This window comes from Daucus carota, chromosome 6 (assembly GCF_001625215.2).
Source record: "Daucus carota subsp. sativus chromosome 6, DH1 v3.0, whole genome shotgun sequence".
Taxonomy (NCBI): Eukaryota; Viridiplantae; Streptophyta; class Magnoliopsida; order Apiales; family Apiaceae; genus Daucus; species Daucus carota.
Window position 1 is genome coordinate 7,001,634 of NC_030386.2, and position 25,606 is coordinate 7,027,239.

At 34.6% G+C, this 25,606-nt stretch overlaps 1 protein-coding gene across 3 annotated transcripts; it reads left to right on the forward strand.

The window, feature by feature from the left end:
- Nucleotides 1–961: 961 nt before the first annotated feature.
- LOC108228007 (carbon catabolite repressor protein 4 homolog 6) lies at nt 962–25,606 on the forward strand. 3 transcript variants are annotated; one of them, XM_017403456.2, is made up of 15 exons: nt 962–1,105; nt 1,201–1,606; nt 2,587–2,753; nt 4,275–4,340; nt 6,318–6,370; nt 9,530–9,611; nt 9,702–9,748; nt 11,346–11,427; nt 21,632–21,724; nt 21,870–21,902; nt 21,982–22,070; nt 22,155–23,160; nt 23,360–23,445; nt 23,822–23,906; nt 25,277–25,606. In XM_017403456.2, the coding sequence occupies exons 1-15, from the start codon at nt 1,043–1,045 to the stop codon at nt 25,343–25,345; spliced, it is 2,427 nt and encodes an 808-aa protein (XP_017258945.1). In that variant the 5' UTR covers nt 962–1,042; the 3' UTR covers nt 25,346–25,606. The 3 variants fall into 3 exon arrangements, with proteins under 3 accessions (XP_017258945.1, XP_063935530.1, XP_063935531.1); XM_064079460.1 differs by lacking the exon at nt 25,277–25,606 and adding an exon at nt 24,081–24,370; XM_064079461.1 differs by lacking the exon at nt 25,277–25,606 and adding an exon at nt 24,137–24,367.

Here is a 25,606-nt window from a genome sequence, read left to right on the forward strand (position 1 = left end):
CTCCATGCTTGTTAGGCCTGACAATTTAATATAAGACACGAAAGCACAAATGAAAACACACATAAAAAGATATAAAAATTTAGTGTTTGAATTTCAATTTTTAGTGCACGAATATTAAAGTATAATTTAGTGTCGGATATGAATATTCATTTTAATGACACGAAAATACATGAATGTATATGATATAAATATATTTTTAAATAAATAAATATATTTTCATATAAAAATTTATATTTACATAGAATTAAGTTTTATGAAGTCCTTATTTCATTGGAGTCTTGCAGTCCGCGTATGTTCTGCAAGTAAAATATAATTTAAAATATTATAAAACATATTATTTTTCGTATGATGTTCTATAAACATCACTATTTTATTGAAAATCTTGTTTATCCATATATTTTACAAGTAAAACATTGTTAAATATTTTATAATACATACTTAGTTTGTTGAACATACATGTTCATGTTACGTAACATATATATGCTGTACTTCTAAATTTATGATATTCGTAAGATCTTATTTAAATAATAATATTTTAAAAAATGGCCCCAGATGTCAGAAAATCTAGAAAAATATCCTGAATAACAGAGTTAGAAAAAATGACCTCAATTATCAATTATTAACGCATGATAATCTAGCGTTTTCAATTTGAGTATAAAACGCTAGATCGTGTAGCGTTTTTGCTCTTTTAACCGCAGCAAAACGCTACATCATGTACCGTCTAATTAGATTAACCTTAGAGCGTTTTATTAGGGATAGTCTAATCAGACGCTACATCGCGTTTTTGCCAAAATGCTAACATTATAATATAATATTTGGGAGTATTTTTCAAAATCTTGATTTTTAGGATATTAAAGATGAATAGTGGGAGTCAACACCGTGATATTTATCATTTTGTAAAATAACACGTATTATAAAATATTTTATTTATACTTACATAAAATATACTTAGATACTCAAATACGGGGATTCCATAAAACTTTTATAACCACGTAACGTAAAAATTAAAACAATCAACTCTGAAAAAAAGGAGGTGATATTGATGAGGGTCCGTTTTTCTGCTGCTTCTTCCTTGCTCGCCACCGCCATGTCTTCACGCCCTCCGGTAAGAACCTATTCACACACTCATAGTGTACGTACAGATTTCTCTTGTATGTTTTTTCATTTGTTTTATCAAGTCAAGTGTAATTGTATTTACAGTACAGAGGTAGCCGCCGATTCTCCGACGCCGGAATCAATCAATTCGTCTCCGGCGACGCTCATTTTCAGTCCGTCAGAGACGCTAATCAACGCCGAGGGAGAACTGATCATCATTCTCACCCGCAATTGAATTCTAGGGTTTCGCACTCGGATTATCGACCTCCGCAGTCGAATTCTAATGCTGCTCCGCTGCGTTATCATCCGAATCAGGCGTTTAGGCCACCGGCTTTTTATAATAATCAACAACAGCAGTTGAGGAATCCGCAGGACCAGCACTTTCAGCACAACCAGCAGTCGAGGAATCCGCAGTATTTCCAGCAGAATCAGCAGCCGAGGCCGAGGAATCAGAAGCCGTTGGATTATCGCGATTGGGAGTATGCGCCAAACCGTCCGTCTCCTGATTGTGGTAAATGCGTGTCATTGTTATTATTATTTTCTTAGTGTTGTGCGTTGCTGAAATTTAATTTTAAATTCATTGTTTTTCGGTTGAGGAATTTCATTTTAAGGATCATCTACTCTCAGTGTTGGAGTAGATATACAGAGATCAATTATTTATTATATTAGCATAAGTTTGAAATTGAAAGAATTCATGTAGCAATGCAGTAATTCATATTACTATTTTCTAAAATGTCCCAGTTGAATTTAGTGAAAAAACATATTCAGAAAGCACCTTGGAATATAATTTTTGTAATGATAATTTCAATATAAGGAATGACCTACATTATAGAGTTTATGGTAGTGAATTGGTATTAAGAAACAAATATTGATTCAAACTTTGATTATTGAAATTGTGATAATTATGTTGTTATGGGCTGTTGATTGCAATTTAAAATACTCTTCTCCTTTCCCTTTCTGGGAAATAACAAGGATGGGGATACTGGATTTCCGCGGTTACAGTAGGGTACTAGCTTTCTGCAGTGAATCTACCCGAGACTATATCTTTTATCGATTTTTTCTTGTATCATCTCTGCGCTAAATAGTAATCGTTGTCTGCGCATGTGAACAAACAACCACTTCTTTAAACTTGTGGTTTTGGTGTTCTCTTCTTATATGTGCAAACCAATTCACTCCATAAATTTATTTATATATTGGTGTGAATTTATGACTTCTAATGATTATATTCATAACCCATATATCTGGCACTCCTAATTCAACTGGGAGAAAGCTGGAAACTTTTTTGAGCAATTAAAAAGGTCAAGTTGTGTTCATCTGTAAACATTTTTCTTTTTCAATTTTAAGATGTACTAATTAAGGCAGAAAACATATTACCTATTAAACTTAAGATTATTCTTCAATATGACTTAGAAACTGCTGGATGAAACTTATTATACTACTTTGCCTTTAAAATTCTTCAGAATGGAAATGAATCTGGGTTATAATTTGCAGACCGGTTCACAATACTCTCATACAATATACTAGCAGATTACCTGGCTATTGATCATCGGGGCAAACTGTACTTTCATGTACCTCGTTATATGATGGACTGGGAATGGCGAAAGAAGAATATCCTTTTTGAGCTTGGCTTATGGGCAGCTGACATATTATGCTTTCAGGTTACCACTCCAATAAATTCATTACTCTATACAGAACCATATCTTTCCATATTTGAGGACTAATGTCTCGACATAATATATGCATTTCTCCTATGGCCTGGGTAGAAGGTATATGATTCAATTACAGGCAGCTACTGTTAACTGCGCTGTCATAATGTAACTTTTATTGTCCCAACAGAACTCTGACAACAAATACTATTTAATGGATTTTTATGGCTGACGATCCCAGATTTTAGCAGCTATAAGTTTTACATACGACTTGCGGGGCATAGTGAAACCTAGACAACTGCCATGCAACCCTGTCGATGCAATGTTCTTTGAGTTCTTCTCATCAAGTCCAGTCAGGTCACAGTCATGGTTTGTCTAGAATCTAGATTATTCCTGATTTTCTGTAAAGTTCAATGTTGGAAGTTAAATTAATGAAGACATACCTGTAAATATAACAAGATAATAGACAGGAAGGAAGTTCTCGAGAGAATAGACTTAGACTAGAAGAAAGAGAAATGAACAAAGAGATGGCGGGAAAATCCCATAATTGTATTTTCCAGCTCAAGAAATGAAATGACATCATTATCAGTTTATGTCTACTATTTCTGGAGGCCTGCAATTGGCTAGAGGCACCCTGTTCGAACTTAGTTTTATCTACTTACAATACTCAAATAGTTTTTGACAGTACATATAGGTGACCCAATACTTCTCTCATTAGATACTCCAGCTTTTTGTGGGCATTAAGCGAAATTAGTTTGAAAGAGTTCATCATCTTATGTAGGTCTATGCCAAAGTTCTTCCATTGAATAATATATCGTCCAACTTTGGTTTTATACTGGCTGATATAGTCATATCAAATTTTGCAGTAGCAACTTTTCATCACAAAGGGCAACTGGACCTTATTCCTTTGTTTTTCCATATACAACAGTGTAGACAGTCTAGGCTTACTAGTTACTAGTGAATATCATTTGGTACCATGGACCCCTGGAACGGTGTGTCAACATGAACCAAAGAGCTTGCTACTGCCAGGAGTGGGAATGAGCCCCTCCAACCGTTGTAGCTGGAACCACCGAGTGTAAGGTTTGAAATTCCAGTGTTCCATGACTGCAGTTACTGCCCTCTATCCACTCATGAATTCTTATTTCCCTTTCTGGTTCCTGATACTTCTTTTTGTTTATACTCTCTGAACCCCCTTTAGTAGTCCTTTTGTGATGATTTGACATGTTGAACTTTGTCATCTACTCAATGAAATTTTTAACTAGTCCTTTGTATTGCACATCGTCCGTGCTCTCTGGACACCTAATTTGCACCTTATGGGACAGGTGATGGGGCAGTCAGAGCTAGTTCACAATACCGATTGCATCTGGCTCCCACCTTTATATCTATTATACTCATATTCTATAAAATTTTAGGCTGCATTTTCTTTATGCAATGACATCATATCTTCTGCTATTACTTTTTACTATTGGTTAAGTTAATGCCTTTTTTTTTTTTGAAGTTCCATGTAACTTATATTCTAATTTTAACTATCAGGAGGTTGATAGATTCCACGAATTAGAGGAAGAGTTGAAGGTTAGGGGATATTGCGGTACTTGGAAGGTTTGTTGTGAGTAGCAGCAACTATGAATATTTTAAATCTGTACATCATACATCTATATTCTTTATACTTCTTAAGATTGTAACTCATCCTTTTTTGCCCTTAAAAACTGTTTATTTAGTTCTGGAAATGAAAAAAGGGTGTGCATATGCATAAATTTGTTGCATTTTCTTCAACTGATGTTTTTATGCTACACATTCTCTTTCTTCATTATATGCTTTTTTTCTGTCTGCATGTGTGAATAGAATAATTTAAATGGAATTAAACGTGAGTTAGAACAGGCTGTTAAATCAGTATGCTTTTCTTTTATATTTGGGGTAGCCAAATTGTAGATCCTCTCTGGAGAGAATCTGGCTCAAATTTAGAATTAAGGAAGTATATTCTAGCCAAACTTGTTTACTATACAGTTAGATAGATACAATATAATTGTGTATGGTAAGGATGCAATACAATATAATTGTGTATGGTAAGGATGCAATGTGCTACTATTTGTGTTATATTCCAGTGTTTATAGTTTGTTGGTTCTTTTGTGTACTTATTTGAGTTTCATTACTTAAATTATAGAGTGAAGTTCTATGGAGACCACTATTTCATCGGAGACCGTGGAGACCATTTATGTTCTGCGTGTAAAACATAAAACATATGCTAGTAGACCCACTATTTCATGAAATATCTTGAAAATTATGTAAGTTTTGCAAACAAAATATTTAAAAACATATTGTTCTCCAAAATATGTTTTGCAAATTACAAAACACGTTCTACTCATAGAGCATTCAAGATTTTAATGATTTTCAATAAAGCAGTGATCTTTCGATAATATCTTTTGTGAAAGGATACTCTTTTCAAAATTTTAATCAAACGATTTGAATGGTCTCTACAGTTTCCGATGAAACAATGGTCTCCATGAGACTTTTGTCTATACATAAATATGTGTATATATATATATATATATGTATATATATATATTAACAATAGATTTTAAAATTTGGTAACTAATATTTCCATTAGTATCATGAACATTATTATTATTATTATTATTATTATTATTATTATTATTATTATTATTATTATTATTATATAATTTATATATGTAAATGTTATTTCCAGAGCCCAATTTATAGCATCTTCTAATATCAAATGCTGCAAATAACTCTGTAAATAAAAAAAGATCTTTGGAAATAAGATTTCCCTTGTTTTAATGTACATGGTACAGTATTTTATGCATACTTGATATATAAATGCTTGTGGAGGTCACAAGAAATGCTTGTGCAGAAATTACTCCTTTGCAATCTGATCAAGCAAGTATGCAGGATAGTGCTCAAGGGCCTTTTGATCCAAAAATATATTTAGGCTGTAAATATCTTAAAACATATAGTTAAAACATGCAAAATTAGAATAGTTAGGATATATATTTTAATATTTATAGTCACAGTGTTATATAGAGTGAAAGTAAACTTGTTTGATGAGGCTAATAAAATAAGAGATGATTCACCTCTTAGCCATGGTGGCCATGGTATAGTGCTTGTTTTGGATGGCATGACATCGAATAGCCATCTGCAGTTGGCTAGGCATTTCAAATCTTTGTATTGCTGGCAACCTGAGAATGGGAGTGATTGACAATGAAAAGAGAAGAGAGAGAGCTTGAATGATCATCATTATTTTTAATCTTACTAGTTAATAAATAAGCGCTCATGCTTATAACAATGTGTCCAGTTAACAATTAATTCTCCGCTACAAATATATATACATATCATTTGCATCAAGTCATTATAATTAATTTTTTATGACTCAGCCTGTGACTTCTCATGCATAATATATGTGTGTGGATTTATATGCCTGTTATTTTTATCTTCTCAGTTGGCTGTATATCTAGGCCACAACTATCTGTTATGAAAGTATTACTAATTCTCTCTATACATGTCATGTATAATTCATTAAGATTGGTGGAATTATAACATTTTTCCAAAAAATACTTGTAGATGCGAACCGGAACTCCAGTTGATGGTTGTGCAATATTTTGGCGTTCCTCAAGGTAACACGCTCTGTGTCTAATCTGAACTTAGTTTCTTATTGCTTGAGTCTACTAGCTTATAACCCGTTCAATGCATGGGTTTTTTGAACTATTTTATAGACTTTTATATTTGATATGATTGAAATATTTATTTATCAATATTAAATTTTAATTATCAATAAAATTAAACATGAAAATATATTTTGTTTGTAAGTTAGAACTATTAGAAGAGGTTATTTTTAATTTTAATATTAATTAAAGAAAAATGTCAACTTGTATTAGCAGATGCATGTCACAGTATTTTTTTTACGTGTTTCCTTATAATTTTTTGTTGATATGTATTTGTATGCGATGCCAACTTCTATTAGATTATTAGATTATATTTATGAATGTGTTTCATATTATAACTATGATATGTAATACAATTTATTTTCAAAAGTCGAGAGTCTATAATATAATTTTCATTTTGATATATTCTCTTTCGAACATATGATGAAAATAATTATGTGATGTTAGGTATGTATTGTTATATAATTGCTTAGTTCTTTTTCAACATGTTATTTTTGAATTTTTTTATAACAATAATTTTGTTATATTAACTATTGATTATGTTGGGATTAATTTTAATATTGTGCATAATATTATTTTTATTTAGTATGTTGTTTTAGACAATATTAGATAAAAGTAATTTCGTAACAGTGGGATTTATATGATTCTAGAATATAATTTAGTAGGCAGAATTTAATTTGGATTAAGCAAAAGAACCATAACATGCAAGCAAATATCAGTTGGCTTATAAGATAGCGAAGAATTCCGTTTTAATCTGACGGCGCTTACTTGTCCAATATATGATCCAACGGACGATAAGATTTTGGTAGTACCAAGACCATGCAACCAAAATATCTTCCTTATGCTTGTTATAAATAAGGATATAATTAGTCTAGGCATAATTTCTTTATTATTTCAGAATCTTGGATTAGGTATATTAATCGAGGCCTTTTCATGGATGTTGTAGCACTAGTTTATATATTGCATAAATACACTAATAATTTTTCTTGCATTTTGTGTTACTTATGATGGTGGTATCAATATTGATGTCGCTGCTCACACTTGACTAAGTTGAGCTCCATATACTTAGATTAGATGGTCATTGTATGCTTGACATTATCTAGGGACATGTAAAATTTTACTTGGTAGTTGTTGTCTAGACATACCTGTCAAGGCTTAAGTGAAGAACTGGTGAATTATGTATGTTTTTGAATTTTATAAAATCCATCTCTTATGGGAAATTAATGAACAGGGTTGAGCATGGAACCTTGTTATAGGTAATGGTTGGTATGAAAGTAAATTGCAGCTTGTTGCAGCATAGCTTAATTATGTGACTGAAGAATACTATCAACCCGTAAATAGTCAATTTTGTTGCAGCATTGCTTAATTGCTTAATTCATGATTACTAGCTCAGGGTTACTAATGATAGTGACATTAAATAGAAGGGAGATAGTTCCTAGCAATTGATTGTTGGCAACATATTATCTGGAAAGGAAGAAACCCTGGAGTGGGTGTCTAAAGCGTGGATGGGCTTCTGGGCCCAGTGCATGCACACAAGATATATAGGGTTAATGTCTTTCCGCTATAAAAAAAGCGCAGATAGTTTGCTGCAACAATCGATTGACAGGGACCCGTACCCTAAACAGAATCGTGCCTGGATATCTTACCTTCCTGAAATAGGGCCCTGAGTAATGTGAGCAAGTTTCTTTTCTGTGTTAAACGAGATATCCCTGCCACTCAAAAGTAAAGGGGCTTGTATGTAAAGGTCAAATGGTCAGGGGCCTTTGCGATTTATAATAATTTGATCTAAATAGTTTTTATTTTTGTACACAAAGTTAAGAAGAGGCTGAAGAATGGTCCTACTGCTGCTGCAACACTTATAGATGCCACTCGGCCTGGACTTGTTCAGTCTACTGAGAATTTTGCATATAGATCCTTTGTGTCTTGATTCGTGCATATCTAATAGCTTCCTTTACCTTTTACTTTTGGAATCTTAATTTGGAAAAGCGAATTTTTCATCTACATTAGAGCTTCATTTCTGATGTGATTAAGAAGTCTCAGCTTTGCTGATTATTAACTTTGCGTCTTGATTCGTGCCTATCTAATAGCTTTTTTAACCTTCTACTTTTGGAATTTTAATTTGGAAAAGCAAAATTTTCATCTAAACAAGAGCTTCATTTCTGACATGATTTTAAGAAATGTTTCCAATTGTCTTAATACATACACTCATATTTACACATTAGATTTGTATCCAGATTGTTGGCTGACCACTTCAGACTAGTACGATTGGGATGCTTCCTTAGGGATTAGTCACTGTTACATCTATATTTATTAAAGAACTTAATGCGAAAGTGAACCACAGCAAAGGCTCTTTCTCTATTTGAAAGTAATAGAAATTATTGTTAATTTAATAAAAGTAAGAATTAATATATTAAGATGCAAAAAAGGTCACCAAAACTTCTAGTTGGATCATGAAGTTTCATTTACTGTGTTTTTCTGTATACATGTGTGCAATTTTTTTTTTATATTATTATTATTATTATTTTTTTTAATGTTTTCCCTTAACAATTTATATTTATCCTAAAATTAGATTTAAATATTTTTTATGATCAAATTTTGTTAGGTACATATTTCTGACATTCTTTTACTAATTTTGAAATATTTTTTTAGTAATATGTTTAACTTCTGATTATTTTAGTATTGTGTTCAATTTTCGATTTTTTTAGCATTATTATCTTTTCTACAAATGGTAATAATCTTAAAATTATGATAATATCGAACACCTAATTGAATTTGTAATTACGTTTTTGTTATTCTAAATTGCGATAACTTTTATCTTTATAAAATACGAGACAGCTAACGAAGTAAAAAACAAAAAAATTGGGCCCATGGTATCTTTACTGTTGTCTTTATATCTTTTGAACAATTTTGTGTTTTATATCAAGTGCGACTGATTGATCGGAAAAGTCTAGAAATAGAAATAGGTATTTTGTTAGTCAATGTTTTGTAGTTGCTTATAAGTTGTGCCCTTACATATGAAAACATCAAATGCTCCCATAGTCCCATGTGATATACTCGAGGAAAACAATTTTTACTGTTTAAAATTATTATAAACATTTTTTTCTTATTTAGATTCCAGCTCTTGCACGAGGAATCCATTGAATTCAATAAGCTTGGACTACGAGATAATGTTGCCCAGATTTGTGTTTTAGAGGTACAATCTGATTTTTCAATCCTCTGTATAAAGCCCATAGAAGATGCATGACTTTGGTTTATGATATCCTGACCACATACTGTGAAACAGCGGATAAGTCAGAATGATACACGACACAAATCAGCTATCCCTGCAAGGTAAAAGTGTTCTTCATGATCTTTCTCCTTTATAATTATCATTATTTTGTTTTTGTAACTAAACACAGAATTGAATTACTGTTTGAAGTTCAATTTTATACTGTACGAAGTTCAGTTTTATGCAAAATGAACGTGCTAAAAATCGAGCAACTGACTGAAGTGGTTGAATGTTTCAAACAATTCTTTAGTCAGTAAAGTGAAAACAGTCTCATTTCAGTCACCTATATGACAATAATCTCGTTCATTAAACATTCGTTAGATTTAACCATAAAATGATCCAAGTATTAATTTTATCGCTGAAGTGGTTTGAAATTTCAAGAAACTTTTAGAAGTAAATATGCTGTGAAATTATATCAAAATATCAGTGTTTCTATATGATAATAATAATTTAAATAATATTATTTCAAAATATGTTAGAAATTATAAATTCTAAAAAATAATTTTTTCATGAGGGCTAATAATATAGTGCTTGAACAGTGTATATTAACATTTTATCTTAATAATACATTTCATTCTATTATGTTAACTCGCATATTGTATCCTTATTTAATACTCCCTCCCTCCGTCCCTTCCATTTCTTTACACTTTCCTTTTGGGGTGTCCCATCCAATTCTTTACATTTCAAAACTTACCAAAAATAGTCAACGGGTCCCATTACTTCTCCACTTTTCACACTACTTTTACTCCACTATCTTCTTTTTATACATTAAAAAACAATGGGTCCCACCTTCCTTCTCTTTTCTACTACTTTATACATATTTCTTAACCTCCGTGCCCAACCCATTTGATAAGAAATGGGAGGGACGGAGGGAGTATAGCATTATTTTTTAATTTTAACTCCATGACTATTTTTTTTAATGAACTTTGCATGATGAGAATATTATTTAGTTGGCTATATTAATGATATACAATTTAATAGAGATATTATTAACTTTCAAATATATAGTTAAGTGTACATTTAAATGATATGTATGTGTACCACTAGAGTAAGGTTATATGATGCTTAACTCTATTTTTTCATCAAATTCGGGCCCCTGTTGCAACAGCTTTTTGCAGGTTTAAAAAAATGTTTGGTTTCAGCCTCTACGAGAAGCTCTTATAGATTTCAATATCAAATCTTACAAAAACATTATTTTATCATATTATACCTCAAAATATACAAATATCAAAAAAATTATGATAATAGTTATTTCATCTGATTTCTGCCACTAACACTTTTTTTAATAGCACAACAATTTTGAATAGCATTCCCAAACAGACCCTTAGATGAGACTCGTTATCAAATTGGTGAATTACGCATTACTATTTTGATTTCATTGAGTTATTTAATATATCTAAACCATGTCAGTGAGTTTCTTGATATTGAACCGTAAATTGAACCAAGTTCTGTGTAAAAGTTAAAACATGAACATAAATTAAAGGTCATTTTGTTTTCAATGGGTAATTAGACAAGACTTAAATCCTCTAGCTTAAGTGCTAAATTACCCAATCGTTCAAGTAACCTAAAGATTGTTATTAAAAATTAACCTCCCTTTTTGCTTATATTTTATTTTTGAATAGTACTTTTCCCACTTAATATGAAGATTTATTTCTGCAGTACAGGAGGTTTTAGTAAAATTGTCGTAGGTAACACCCATGTTCTATACAATCCTAGACGGGGAGAGATCAAGCTTGGCCAGGTACATACTATCCTGGGATCACTTATATGGACTGGGTTTTTGATATCATGCTTTCTTAACACTGAACTACACGTTCAAGTCCTTTTCTAAAATCCAAAGTACTTTCCATACTTGCTTTTAAGTGGTTAGTGGTTACTCGCACCTGTTCCTGTGATGTGTGATGTGTAAGGGAGAGGGAATGATGATTTGAACCCATGACCGTTTTTTCTTTTTTCTTTTTTTTGTCTCAAAGGGGGGAGAGGGAGTCTTGCCACTAGACTCACAGTAAATCCTTGGTGTTCTCCTACATATTGCTCTTGAGAATGTCAGAATCAACCTGCTTTTTGCTTTTTTCTTTTTCGTCAGACCATATGAGCCTAGGTAATCTGATACTAACAATAAATGCATTGGGTGTATCAGTTACCTTCTCTTTCGAATACAGTATATGCTTGTGTTCATTTATTAAATGATCTTGCTAAAAAACTAGGTTGAATATACTACTACTGCTATTGAATTTGTGCCCTGAAATGAGCTCTAATTCAACTCGTGTTCTGTACTGAATTTGCCCGTATGAGGCCTACGTATCCCAAGCTCTGGTTGAGAATCTAGCCAAAAACGTAGTTCTGAGTTGTGGGTTTGAGTTTTTTATACAAGAGTTCAAAGTTTTAGACTTTTACTAGGTTTAGGTACTGTTATGGAGAGAAAACCTCTTCTTTGATGTATTTTTAGCAGCTTCCAAGTAGGAATCAGTTAGGCTCCGTTTGGGAGTGCTGTTAAAAATTGATGTGTGGTCTGGAAAAAGTGCTGGTCAAAAGAGTGTTGTAGAAATCAAATAACTGTTTGGTAATCTTTTCGATATTTGTTTATTTTGAATTATAATATAAAAAAAGCAACTTTTTTGGTGAGGTTTGATAGTGAAATTTGTAACAGCTTCCGGCAAAAGCTGAAAACAGCTTTTTTCAAAAGTATGGGAGGACCTGCGTTTTCTAAAAGCAACTTTTCAGCTAAAAGCTGCTGTTCAGAAAAGCTGCTTTTAGATTTACTAAACAGTTTTTCACCTGCTTTTCAGCAAAAAGTTTTTGTTGTTGTCTGCAACAGCAACCACAAACAGCACCTTAGTGTGTTGGGTGGCTTGCAGGGCACACTTTTTAGTTGTAGACTTCAATTAGGTTATATTAAAATTTACTAAAAAGGATCCTCATATCGACCCGCGAATCGGATTCATGGGTCATCGTACCCGATTCATAAAAACTAACGTTTTATGTACCCGATCCCGTATATAAGTAGCCAATAATTACCAAGGAATTTTATAAATTAAGGCTTTCTGCTTTCATTAATTGTGTCTGAAATTAGGCTTCTATTCAGACCAAGCTAAGTCTAATTAATGTCGTATTCAATATGTATTTTAGCCCATATCATTTGCACCCAAACTTCTGGAAAATTACGTAGAAACTTACCATAAGATAAGGTCTGAATGTAATTATGTTTGGATAAATTGATTCAAAAATCTGAGTGCAGGAAGTATTAGTAATACAAGCACAACACGAGCACAAAAATTAAAGTACAATTAAAAAGACATAAATATGCTTGAGACATGTCGGGCTAATTCCCGAGTAACGCATGATTAAATAAGGCGAAAGCCGAACAAAGACAAGTAGCAATAATTGTCTTGCTGTATGAGTGTAAGACGGTGTAAGAGTGTGAGTCTGCTCCTTTTCCTCTGCGAGCTCGCTCTCTCGAGTCTTATAGTCTTATAGCAAGTAAATTGCGCCATTAGGTCCTTGTGCCTATTAGGATCCTCTTTAAGATGGTGTTTGCCAAGCGAACGGTAGGGAGGTTGTGCAAAGAGACAAGAAACAAATTTGTGCAAAGCAGCCTGGAGATTGGTATTTTGGTGAAAAAGAGACAAGAAACAAATTAGTTAAACAAACGAAGGATTTACTATAAAAGGAGAAAATTAAGTATTAAGCGTAAAACATACGATGCAACTACTTGAGTTCTATGACGCTCGATCCGTAGCTCATCAGAGGACTCCACTGCATTTACTTGATCACGTCGAGAAATGACACTCTTCGTCTTATTAGTGTTAAGCCACTATTAAACTTCTTGTTAAGAGGGTAGTCTATTTTTAGAACAAACTAGAGACAATTAGAATGATTGAATATATAGAATCCATAAAGTAGAAGTATAAGAAGATAGAGTTATACCATGTTCCCCTGAGTCACTCAATTTGTGGGCTTGAAGTGACGATTCGCATATAAGTGTGGCATGTTAAAATGTTGACAGTAGTGGCTCCATAGAGTCACATTTTGGTATTATCATCATAACCCGAAAAAGTTAGGCCGAAAGAACTCAACCTGATTTTCACCCTTTATAAAGATTTAGAAAAACTTTTTCAAGTTTTTGGGTGAATCTAACATGGTACCACCAATAAATAGAAGTCGGGCTGAACTACGATGACTGTGACCCAACCCATATGGTTTTTGCTATTGGAAAAGCATAAGAGATTTTAAAAAATTGAAGACTAGGAACTAAATTATGTTTCAAACAGTAAATGCTTCCCCGAGCATTGGGATGAAGTCGTTGACTTGGACAAACTCTAGGTTCGGCAAGCAAATGAAATACAAACTTGGGTGGAGGTAACCTAAAACCTAAGTAAAAAGTCTGCTTAAAACAACAAAGGGCGCCGTCTTTAGAAATGCATGCTCTATCGATCAAACTATGAAGGATAGCCAGCTATTGCTCGAGTTAGTCAGACGTTAGTAAGACTCAACGTCAATGTCACTCAGGCTGGTTTAGGCTCGAACAGGGCGGTCTCTCTCTCTCTCTCTCTCTTAGAAGTGTCTCAAACTCCCAAAATGTCTACTAGGCGGCATTATATCCCAAACAATGACTTTATGGATGCAAAATATTGGCTCGAGCACCTTACATCTAGCCACATCAAGGAGTAACTATGCATCAAAAGTAGGGCTGTAAATCGATACGGACTATCCGGTGTCTCGACTTATATCCGGCTCGAAAATATGATACATGTCTCATATCTATTTTGAAAACGATCCAAATCTGGCGGAAAAATTAAGCCCATATAATATATGATCCCGGAAAGAGCACACCTATACCCCTTCAGATTCGGTCTCATATAAATTTTCATAATATGATCCTACCCGAATACCCGAATATGATCCACGGTTCATATTCGATTCAAACTAATATACGTATTATATTTTAAATCCATCACATTTGTAATTAAATAGTCATCATTTTATGAAATTTTAATATCTTATTTAAGTTTATATCTTCATCAAAAATGATTTATTTAATGTGATAATGCTTATCATCTTCATATATATTTAATAAATGATATATACTAACATATTATTATAAGTTTAAGTTTAAAATTATTATATTTTATAATAGCATGTTTACTTTGACTAAATGATAATTATTTAAATAATTGAAATAATAATGATATTTAATGTTAGTGGATCATATTCGGTGTATCATAAACTATCCGGTTAAAAAATAGAAAATACAATACAGGATCATATTCGGTTCAGAACCGGATCTCAAATACCCGGGATCGGTTTATATCGCAATAAAATGATCCCGGACCCAAATCTGGACAAACTAAAAATAATATGATCCGACACTTGAGCAAAGGGGTACCATGTATCACCCGGATCATTTTACAGCCCTATTCAAAAGGCCCGAACGACGCCCAAATGACGCATGGTCGGCATTCAAGCCCAAACAGGGGCCTTGTAAAAGTAGAGAATTGGGCTCATAGTCTCCATTTATTTGGTTGTCGTGCGCGAGCAAATGGGCACCAAGGGTTGAATTTTTTGTTTATCATTTGATAAAAAAGGAAAATAATTTTTAAGATTATTTTTAGGAATCCGGAAAGCATTGACAATGTGGCAAATTTTTTTTGATTAAATATCAAAAGTACGAAGAAAGAGTTAAGAGTATCGGGAAAATTTCAAAAAATATAGGAAAATACGAGGAAAAATTCTGGAAAATATGATGAAAAATTCCTAAATCGAAGAAGTTATGTCAAAGAATAAAAACGAAATGACCTTTTACCTATAAGAAACATCAGTAATAATTACATTAAGACTTGAACTTCTGTTAAGTTTATATTAAACTTTCTAGAATTTGGGGCAAAGTTGCACGGATCGCGGGTCGATCGGGAACGTGGTTCGAGTACGGGTACGTGAGACGTTACCTCGAGTGAATCGGGTACGACGAGACGTGAATCGGGTTCGCGGATCGAAAAGAGGATCCCTTTTTAATCATAATTATTTTTTAAAAATTATATATATTTCAGCAATCATTTAGATTCATTTATAAGTATTATAATTTGAAATTAATTTAAACTGGATAAAAATCAACTGAAAAAAAATAGGTAAGATAAATGATAGTGGATCACCGTCATAGTAAGTTGACCTTAATAAATTCATTTTAGCAATAATTATTCTCATTAATTTTGTTTACCTTTTATACAAATTAGTATAAAGATGGCAGTTACTAAATAAGAAAAAATAAAAAATGATTAATTTGTTAATATAAAATTTGAATAAGCCACATTACATACATCGAATAAAAAACAATAATAAAGAAAAAAGTAAAACGAATTACTCCCACTTCAGTACAACTAAGAGTCATTGACCAATAATTATTATATCACATTGGTATATGCATCACTGCCTCGTCTTCTCTCCCACATTCCCACTTCATCTTCTTCCTACGCCGTCATCATCTTCTTCCCACGATGTCTTCATTTTTTCTCCAAACAATCATATATACATATGAAACACTCCGTTTTTTCCTCACGGATTCTTTTTCTTCCCTTTTTTTCAGTTTTAAAGCCGCCGGAACAAAACAGATGGGTTCGCTGGAAATGGCGAACTGGAACGCGACCCATGGCAATCCGGATCGACTTCGACCCGTGTTCCGGTACGAACGATCCAGTTCACGGATCCATGGGTCGACCCACGAACCGGGTAACTATGATTTGGGGGACAAATCATGTGTTGAAAAATATCCGAAAGTCATATTAAACGCAACATTAATCAATCATAAAAGCCCAATTAATTAGGTTCAAAAGTCATAATTAATTAATAAATTTGTAGGTAAAAAATGGGCTAATATACATTTTATTAAATAAAATCTAATTTGGGTCTATAAGTAAAAATTGTTGTCTCCAAGCTACCTAACATAACAAGAAAACTGATTCTTACATGGAAGCTATTCTAAGCTACTAGAAACGTCATTAAAGAGGTTTAGATACATAAGCATCATGTAAGCACAAATTTACTTCAGAACACGAGTTCAACCTCATTTCAAGGGACACATTTAATTTGTTGTAGTAGTAAATTCAACTAGTTTCCAAATGCATTTTGACTAGATCCATCCAACAAGTTCCTTGATTTGTAGGGGCAAACAACCTTATTTCAATTGTGAGCATTCTCAACACCTTAGTGGTGATCGTTTTGACATAATCTCTATTTCAAATGGGCTTAATTTGACATGGCATTAGCCTTTGCGTTTTCTTTTCTTGGAATATGCTCAACATGGCATTCCTCGAACTGGTTAATCAACGCCTTGACAATACTTAAATATTCATTCATGTTCGTTGTTAGTTTCATACTCACAAGTCACGACTAACTTGTGAACTACTAACCTTGAATCTCCGCAAATCTTCAAGTTCTTAGTTCTGAGGGCTATAACCAACCCCAATTCGGCTATGAACACTTTATACTTAGCTTTGTTGTCTGTACTCGAGAAGTCCAGCTTGATGGCATATTTGACGATGTAACACTTGGGCTTTGTAGAGTAAGTCTGCTCCACATTATTTGTTTTTGATGCTGGTCAAAATAAAGGAGTCAGTATCTTTTAAGAATGATTTTTTTTCAATCCTCCTTTTACCCTTGTTCATTGTTCTTGGGGTATTTCCATGTTATCCTACCCCAGACTTCTTGCTTGTTAAAGGTGCATTCAACCACGAAGTCAGCAGTGCATGTACTTCAAAAGTCATTCGAAATTCATACTAGATGTTTGATTCTCTAGGCTTTATTTTCCATTTGATTAGCCTTTCACTAGCATTCTATGGATGCGAAAAACTGCTCAAACAAGGGCTCACAGCCTCCCATTCAGTTGTCATGCTCAAGCAAAGGGCTCTCTAGAACTCTATATAGCTCTCTCTGTATTTGCTCTCACTTCTATGTACAAGTGATTTCTGAATTGTGTGAATGAATGAGAATGAAGTTGCTCCTACTTTTATAGGTAAAATCACGGGCTTTTGGATATCCTAACGTCCATCCAGTTTTCTCCTTCAATGATGAGATTCTCCAAGATATGTTGAGTCATTTGATATCCTTTCCCTTAGTAAGAGATACGCCGAATCGTTGATGATTGTGCTCTTGATCTTCTCCAACATCCTAGAAAGATCTCTTATCCCACATCATTTATGAAATGTCATATCTCCTCTTTCCATATTTAAAGATATGTCATTCATACATGATATATATAAGCATATAACACATACATTGAACCTAGTCATGCCTGCATTAGGCTTCAACTTTGACTCAATCCCATATCGTCGATCCATTATCCAACATAGTCCATTTTCTCTGAACTAATAAGAACTCTTCTCCCATGTCTTTGTGTCATGGAGGACTCGTAGTGGATGTAGACTCCCCCTTAGCCGGTTGTGCCCATGTTCAAGCCTGATGAGAGAGAAGTTGAATGCTCGAAGGGAGGAAAGTCAGAAGGAACCTACAAGGATTAATCCACTTCAAATGATGAATGCCGTGCACATAAAAGAAGCTGTGAAGTCATCTAGTTTGTTGTATGTGCCGATTGTCATCTATGGCCATAATGTGATGGCAATGGTAGACATTGGTGCTACCCATAATTTTGTGCCTGATTGGACTGTAGAGTTTCTTAGCTTGGGTTCAGGAGCAATCACTAGCCGCGTAAAAGCTGTGAATTCTGAGGCACAATTTATGAATGGATCAGTGTAGTCAGACATACAGCTGGATCATGGACTGTAAGGTGACTCTCTTGGTTGTCCCCCTTGCTGATTTTGATGTAATACTTGGGATGGACTTATGAAAGCCAAGGGCTTCTGTGATGCACATCTTGGTGGAATGATGATTGAAGATGCAAGCAACCCTTGCTTCGCGAAGGGTGTGCTAGGTCGGGACTCGGGGAAAAAAGAAAACAGAACTGTTGTCAACTATGCAAGTTGAAGTAGGGTTGATGTGTGGTGAATTGACATTTCTAGCTGCTCTAATGGAAGTGAAACCGAATCAGTTTGTTGAAGTTCTAGATGATGTTGCTTCTAGACTTGAGGATTTTGAAGATTTCATGCCTTCATAGTTGCCAAAAACATTGCCACCAAGGAGAGTTGTGGATCACAAGATTGAGCTTAAGCCGGGTGCGCTGGCGCCGTCTCAAGCCCTTACCGTATGGGACCTATGGAGTTGACAGAGCTGAGGAAGCAGTTGGACAAACTCTTGGAGAATGGATTCATTCAACCGTCAAAAGCTCCTTATGATGCCCCAGTCCTATTTAAGAAGGAAACTAGCCTTTTCTTTCAGCATGTAGTGAAACATTTTGGGTTGTCAGAGGAGTATCTCAAGCACTATGTTTTAGCTAGCTAGAGGAATTGGCTAGATTTTATGAATGTAGCACAGTTTTGCTACAACTTGCAGTAGTCTTCAGCGACTGGCAAGAGCCCTTTTGAGATGATTTTTGGAGTTCAATCTAGAACCCCAAAGGAAGTGGCGGTACAGAAATCTAGTGGAGCTTGTCTTGCAGCTTATAGGTTTGCACTTGGAAGACAGGCGATGGTGGATGAAGCCCATTCTAGTCTGGAAAAAGCTTTTAGGAGGATGAAGAAAATATGCTGACCACAGGCGTCGTCCCTTAGAGTTTAAGGTTGGCGACCAGGCATTGTGGAAACTAACCCCTCAGATTTAAAAGAAGATATAATCCAGAAAGATCCACAAAAGGCTGGTTCAAAAGTATGATGGTCCCTTTGAGATCGTGAAGAAGGTGGGCACGGTGACTTAGTGGTTGAAGTTGCAGTGTAGGTTGAAATTACACCAGACATTGCTTGATGGAAGGAAGCAAAAGAATCGGGCACCTTCTGTGATTAGGAAGCAATATGAAAATAAGGTAATAAAGGTTTTTACTCACTTGACTCGGGGGATGAGCAAGAAGAATAGGACTGATTACCTTATACGATGGAGGGTAAGGAAGAGGATGATGCTACTCGGGAAGAGGGAGTAAACTTGTGGCAATTCGAGAGTGTTGGGATCACTCTTCGATGAGGACATTGAGTTCTTTCGGTGAGGGTGGTTTGTTAGACCCTTAGGCGGCGTCCTAAGACTCGGGCCAAGGCCTGGGCTGTGAGCTAGAATGGGGGTTCACAAGAGTTGGGTCCTTGCACGAGTATGGGCTAGGCTTTCGGGCTTGACATGACACCAAATGTCGAACTTAAGTCTTGTGCACTTGAGTACTGTTGAACAATCTAAGCATGAGGCCGATCAATAGAGACTGAATTGGGTTCATGAGTTCTAGAGGCACCATTGACTTATGGGAGTCGGGCAGCATGGCGTTAGAGCGAGAGAGACAGGTTTGGGTGTCACTTGAACAAGGGCTACGTCCGGCTCAAAGGAGAGTCTACAACCACCACGAGTCCTACATGACACATAGGCGACGTGGAAGAAGAGTTTGGGTAAGATAAAGTGGCTTTGCTAGATAATGGATCGTCGATATGAGCTTGGGTCAGAGTTGAAGCCTAATGCATGCATGACTAGGTTCACTGTATGTGTTATACTTATACGCTTATATATATCATGTATGAATGACATATCTCTAAATATGGAAGGAGGAGATATGACATGTCATAATTGATATGGATAAGAGATCCTTCTGAGAATGTTGGAGAAGATCAAGAGCAGAATCATCAACGATTTGACATATCTCTTATTTATGGAAAGGATATTAGATGACTCAGCATATCATGCGGAATATTAGCATTGAAGGAAAAGATTGGAGGGGCCTTAGGCCATCCAAAAGCCCGTGATTCTACCTATAAAAGGAGGAACAACTTCATTCTCATCATTCACACAATTTAGAAATCACTTGTAGAGAGAATTGAGAGCAAATACATAGAGAACGAGCTATATATAGTTCTAGAGAGAGAAAGAACTTTGTAGTGAGGCGCTTTTGTATTACTAGCCGTTAGTGGGTAATTGTTTCATTTGCAGAAGGACAACAAGCCTAGATAGTTTGCCTTTTGAAGTAATAAAACATTGGGGTTTCCTCGTATCTCATGGCTCTTGTGATTGTGTGTACTTATTACTAATCCCTTTTGCGGGTGGGCTAGTTGCGCATTGCTAGCCAAACTCTAGGAATAGAGTTGGTGCCTGGGGTTGAATTTTTTTATTTGGAATTATGAAGAAAAAAAATTAAGATGATTTTACAAAAAAATCTAAAAATTTGGAATGACAAATCATTTCCAAAAATCAAAAAATGTGGCAAAATAATTTTGATTAAATATCAATATCAAGAATAAAACTTTTCGGAGAAATTCCAGAAATTTGGGAAAATACTTGGAAAAATTCCTGAATCGAATTTATTTCAGCCACAATAAAGACGAGACAGTCTTTTACCAATGACAAATGTCAACGATAATGACAAATGTCAACGATATTACAGTGAGACATTGACTTCTGCGAAGTTTCTACGGACTTTCGAAAAATTGGGGAGCAAACGATATGAGTTGAAAATACCCTAAAGACATATTAAATGCAAAAATAATTAGACACCTTGGTCGGAATAAAGTCCAAATAATTAGGCTCAGAAGTCCTAACTAATTAATAAATTTGTAGTTAATTAATGTGCTGACTATACACTTTAACAAATAAAACCTGATTGGAGCATACCTCCAAGCTACCCAGCACAAGGAAATCTTATTCCTATTTGGTAGCTGCTAGGATACATCATTTGGCTGTTTGTAATTTTCCACAATTTCTGGTTGATAATACATAATATATTGTGACATGTTTATTTTTACATGTAACATACAGTTGAATATGTTTAGAAGGGACTCGTTAGCATCTTTAATATTCAAATGGGGCCTTTCTTTATCTTTCTGTCTTTTCGTGTTTAATATCATATCATGATAGAATATCTAAACCTCTTCAAGCAGGTCAGAGTCCTTCTTGATAGGGTTCATGCTGTGTCAAAGCTTTGGGATGATGCTCCAGTTGTTCTCTGTGGTGATTTTAACTGTACGCCGAAGGTGGGATTAATTTTTTTCATCTCTCTCTTTTTGTATATTGGTGCTTTACTTTTTTCTTCAAATTTGATGGTCGTGCTCTTGTTTCCTGTTTGTTACTGTGTTTACGTCAATTTTTATGCTAACTCTCTTTACTGTCTCGTTGCAGAGTCCACTATACAATTTTATATCAGAGCAAGCGGTAAGATTCTCTTGCATTTGCTTCCATATGCAGTTTCTTATTTATGAGTTCCAATATATGACATAAGTTTCTGTTGCAGTTAAATTTGTCTGACCTGCCTAGGGATAAGGTATCTGGACAAGCTTCAGCTGAAATTCGTCCATCAAGGCCATTTCCTCACAATCTCAGGTATCAATATTATTTATGAGAAACTATTCAGGGAAAAGGGGATTTGTTGCACACCAATGGAAGTTAAATTTTACGTAATTGCAGGAGTCAGACTAAAAATGCCCAAACAATAAACAATGACAGGGAAAGCAGGCATCCCGATATACCAACTGATGGTTCTCCTCGTGCTTCTAGTGATAATAGGATTGTCAGGCAGGGTGAGATTTCCCCCAACATGCAAAAAAACAATGATCTTGATGGCAACAATGGAGCTATACCGAACCAAAGAGACTTGCCTTTTTCTCATCATATAAACTCCGGCTCTTCTGGCTTAATCAATGTTGGTGGACACAATGTTGAGAAAATATCTGATAATGATGAAGCTGGCATCTTCCATAATAAAGAAGATTTGGATTTCCACACCGAACTTGGCAGTTTAGATGGAAGTCAGGATATGCATCCTGGATATCTCACTAAAAGGGCAATGCATCAACCACCAATTGTGCATTCCCAATATGAAGATAAACATTCCAATATGCTCAGCACAGAACAAGGGGACCTTAATAAAGAGTTAGATGTTTCCTGCAATGAGCTTCATCAGTTAAATTTATGTGACATAAATTATTCTACTTCAAATGAAAGTTCAAAGCATGTGCAATCTCACTCAGTGACCAATGGAAATAATCATCTTCCAACCTTACATGAAATCAAAAGTCCAAATTGCTATACAAGTGATGGCTGTATACTGGATGAAATGGAGGATGATTTATCTGACAAGGTAACTGAATCCATGCAAAATAGAACACCAGTTGAAGATTCTCAAGCCTCTATATCTGGTCTACATGGCGACCTTTTCAGTCTGTCTGAGTCGAGCCAAGTTTCTGGATCCAACTATTCAGAATGCGCAGGCTCCACTGACGATGGTTCAATATCTGAATTCGGTCCGCATGTTAAAGATTCTGGCATGAAGTTCAATCAAGTTGATACCGAAAGAGCTGCTTATGATCCATCAGCGTGGACCCCGATGGAAATAGAAATTGCTACTGGATGTGTAGACTCCAGACTCATGGAGAGCCCTTTAAAGTTGAGAAGCACATATTCTGAAGTTGAGGTATATCATAATTTCTTGAGCATGTGTACTTTATTACTCTTCGAATTGTATATTATATATCTGTCAGTAGCAACTTGATATATTGGTGCTTGTAATGTATGTCTCGATTTCTTGAGCATGTGTATATTATTACTATTCGAATTGTATTTAATATCTGTCTAGTAATTTGATATATTGGTGCTTTTAATTCACTTTGTAGGATTCTTCGGGAACAAGAGACTCAAATGGTGAACCTATGGTGACCAGCTACAATAGGTGCTTCCAGGGCACAGTTGATTACATATGGTTTGTATCTGTCTTTGTCCTATACATCCAATGCACTATTTTTGTGCTAACTGAGTAGTAAATTAAAGACAAAGAAAGTACATAATCAGGGGTGTACATTTTCCGAAAATAAAATGAACTCCATAAACATTTTCAGACAAGTACGGACTACTCCGCATTGCAGTTGAATTTTCTGTATTATAAGCTTGGATTGTAGCGGAAATCTTTCTACATAGTAAAGGACATATTGAATTAAATGCTTCCTGTTGCTGTTTTGCAGCTCACTACGTGTTTGTTTATATTAGGGCGATGTTGAGTTGGGTGATTATGTGATCTTTGTTTATTTGAGAGGTATGCAGTGTTAAGTGATCTAATACTTGTATAATAACTACTGCAGGCGTTCTGAAGGTCTTCAAACTGTGAGGGTTCTTGCTCCAATACCAAAACATGCTATGCAGTGGACTAATGGCTTTCCTACCAAGGTATTATGGTCATCATATATAATTTAGTCATGTATACTTTAACATTAAATGATTATAAATTGTCCTGCTGATTTATAATCGCTCTCTATGGTTGCATGTTATTATCAATGTGTTAAATTCTGGATTTTTGATAGGACCCTGATGTAATATATGTGTAAACTTGTATATATGTAGGTTACCACAAGATTATATAATCAGAATACCTAATGAATCAATAAACTCATGCACAGAAAACTAGGTGATATTTGAGAGATTACCAACTCTCCATACGTAACTAGGTGATATTTGAGATCACCCACTCTCCACACACACATTGATGTCTTATTCAAGCCTCCCTCAACCTGCAAACCTTGTTTCTATTTATACCCATACTAAGATATTATTTGTCCCAACAAATCCTCTCTTTGATTTGCAACTGACACAATGCACAAATAGCTCCACCAAGTCCTCCAGAAATTCAAATTCAAGATATCCTTCATCTCTTTAATCAAGAGCATTGATTATGTTCAGCTCAAATGAAGGGCCTAACAGTTTTGTTATGTTCTTAAGGTGAGTGTTGTTAGTTGCTGTAATTGATAGTTTGTTCCAGTTTACCAAGTCTCGCATGGCAGTATGTGGTTCAAGTCAATACTTGTAATGAAAATGGTACAGTTATAAAATTAAACCCTTCCATGTATACTGGGACTTATATTTGGAATTTTGCATAATATTTCCTCTACCTTCTGAGTAAGCAGTCTATAAAGTTTTCTCTAAATCCCCAATCTTTACTTCGGTTCTTTTGATCTCTATTCTATATATATAGCTCTCCTGAATTCCAAGTAAAATTCATGAAAAATTGGCAGCACATCATCAGTGATACAAGTCACTCTGTAGAGTTTTTTTGTTGCTGTTTGTTTTGTGTTTTCTACTCTTCTTTCAGGGGTACATTCTCTAAAATTTAAGTAAGGTGAACTGGATTCTGATGGAGGGTTTTGATAAATATGTCCATGTTTTGGTACATGAGATGTCTTTAATGGTCTGCGTCATATGATATTTCATGATCAAGTCTGTAATTTGCCAGGAATTTTGACTAAAAGAGTGCATGATATTACTATATCTTCCAATACGAGTTGCAAACTATTTATTTTTTGTGAATATCTTGTATACTTAGTTTTCTCTGATAGCTTCATTTCGTAAAATATTAGCATTATCATACATTTCCGTTCCATACCGATGCCTTCTTTCCGAATTTCACAAGATGGTGACACACACCCCTTCCGTGGTGTATATGAATGGGGAACAGTCATGTGCACTCATGCATAACGTGAAATCATACAATTGTGTACCATGTCTCAAAGTTGTGCAATTGCTAACTTTTTATAGTTTTCCAGAAATGGGGAAGCGATCATATTGCCTTGGTTTCTGAGCTGGCTTTTACAAAAGATATTGGACGTCCATAGCATACTTGCATATAGAATTTCTTTTCTGGAGACCACATGAAAGCTGTCCCCACCCCTAACAGACACACATTTTTCCAACTGGTCATTAGTGCAGGATAAATTTCATTTTTAGCTGTAAATATGACCTTGCAAATTCACAAGATTTCTCTTGTACCTTTTTATATTCCATTTTTCATACAACGTCTTATTCCTATGAAAAAAGTTTCGTTTTTGTATACTAACATTAAGCCTAATTGTCATATTGATTACTTGTCAGTACTA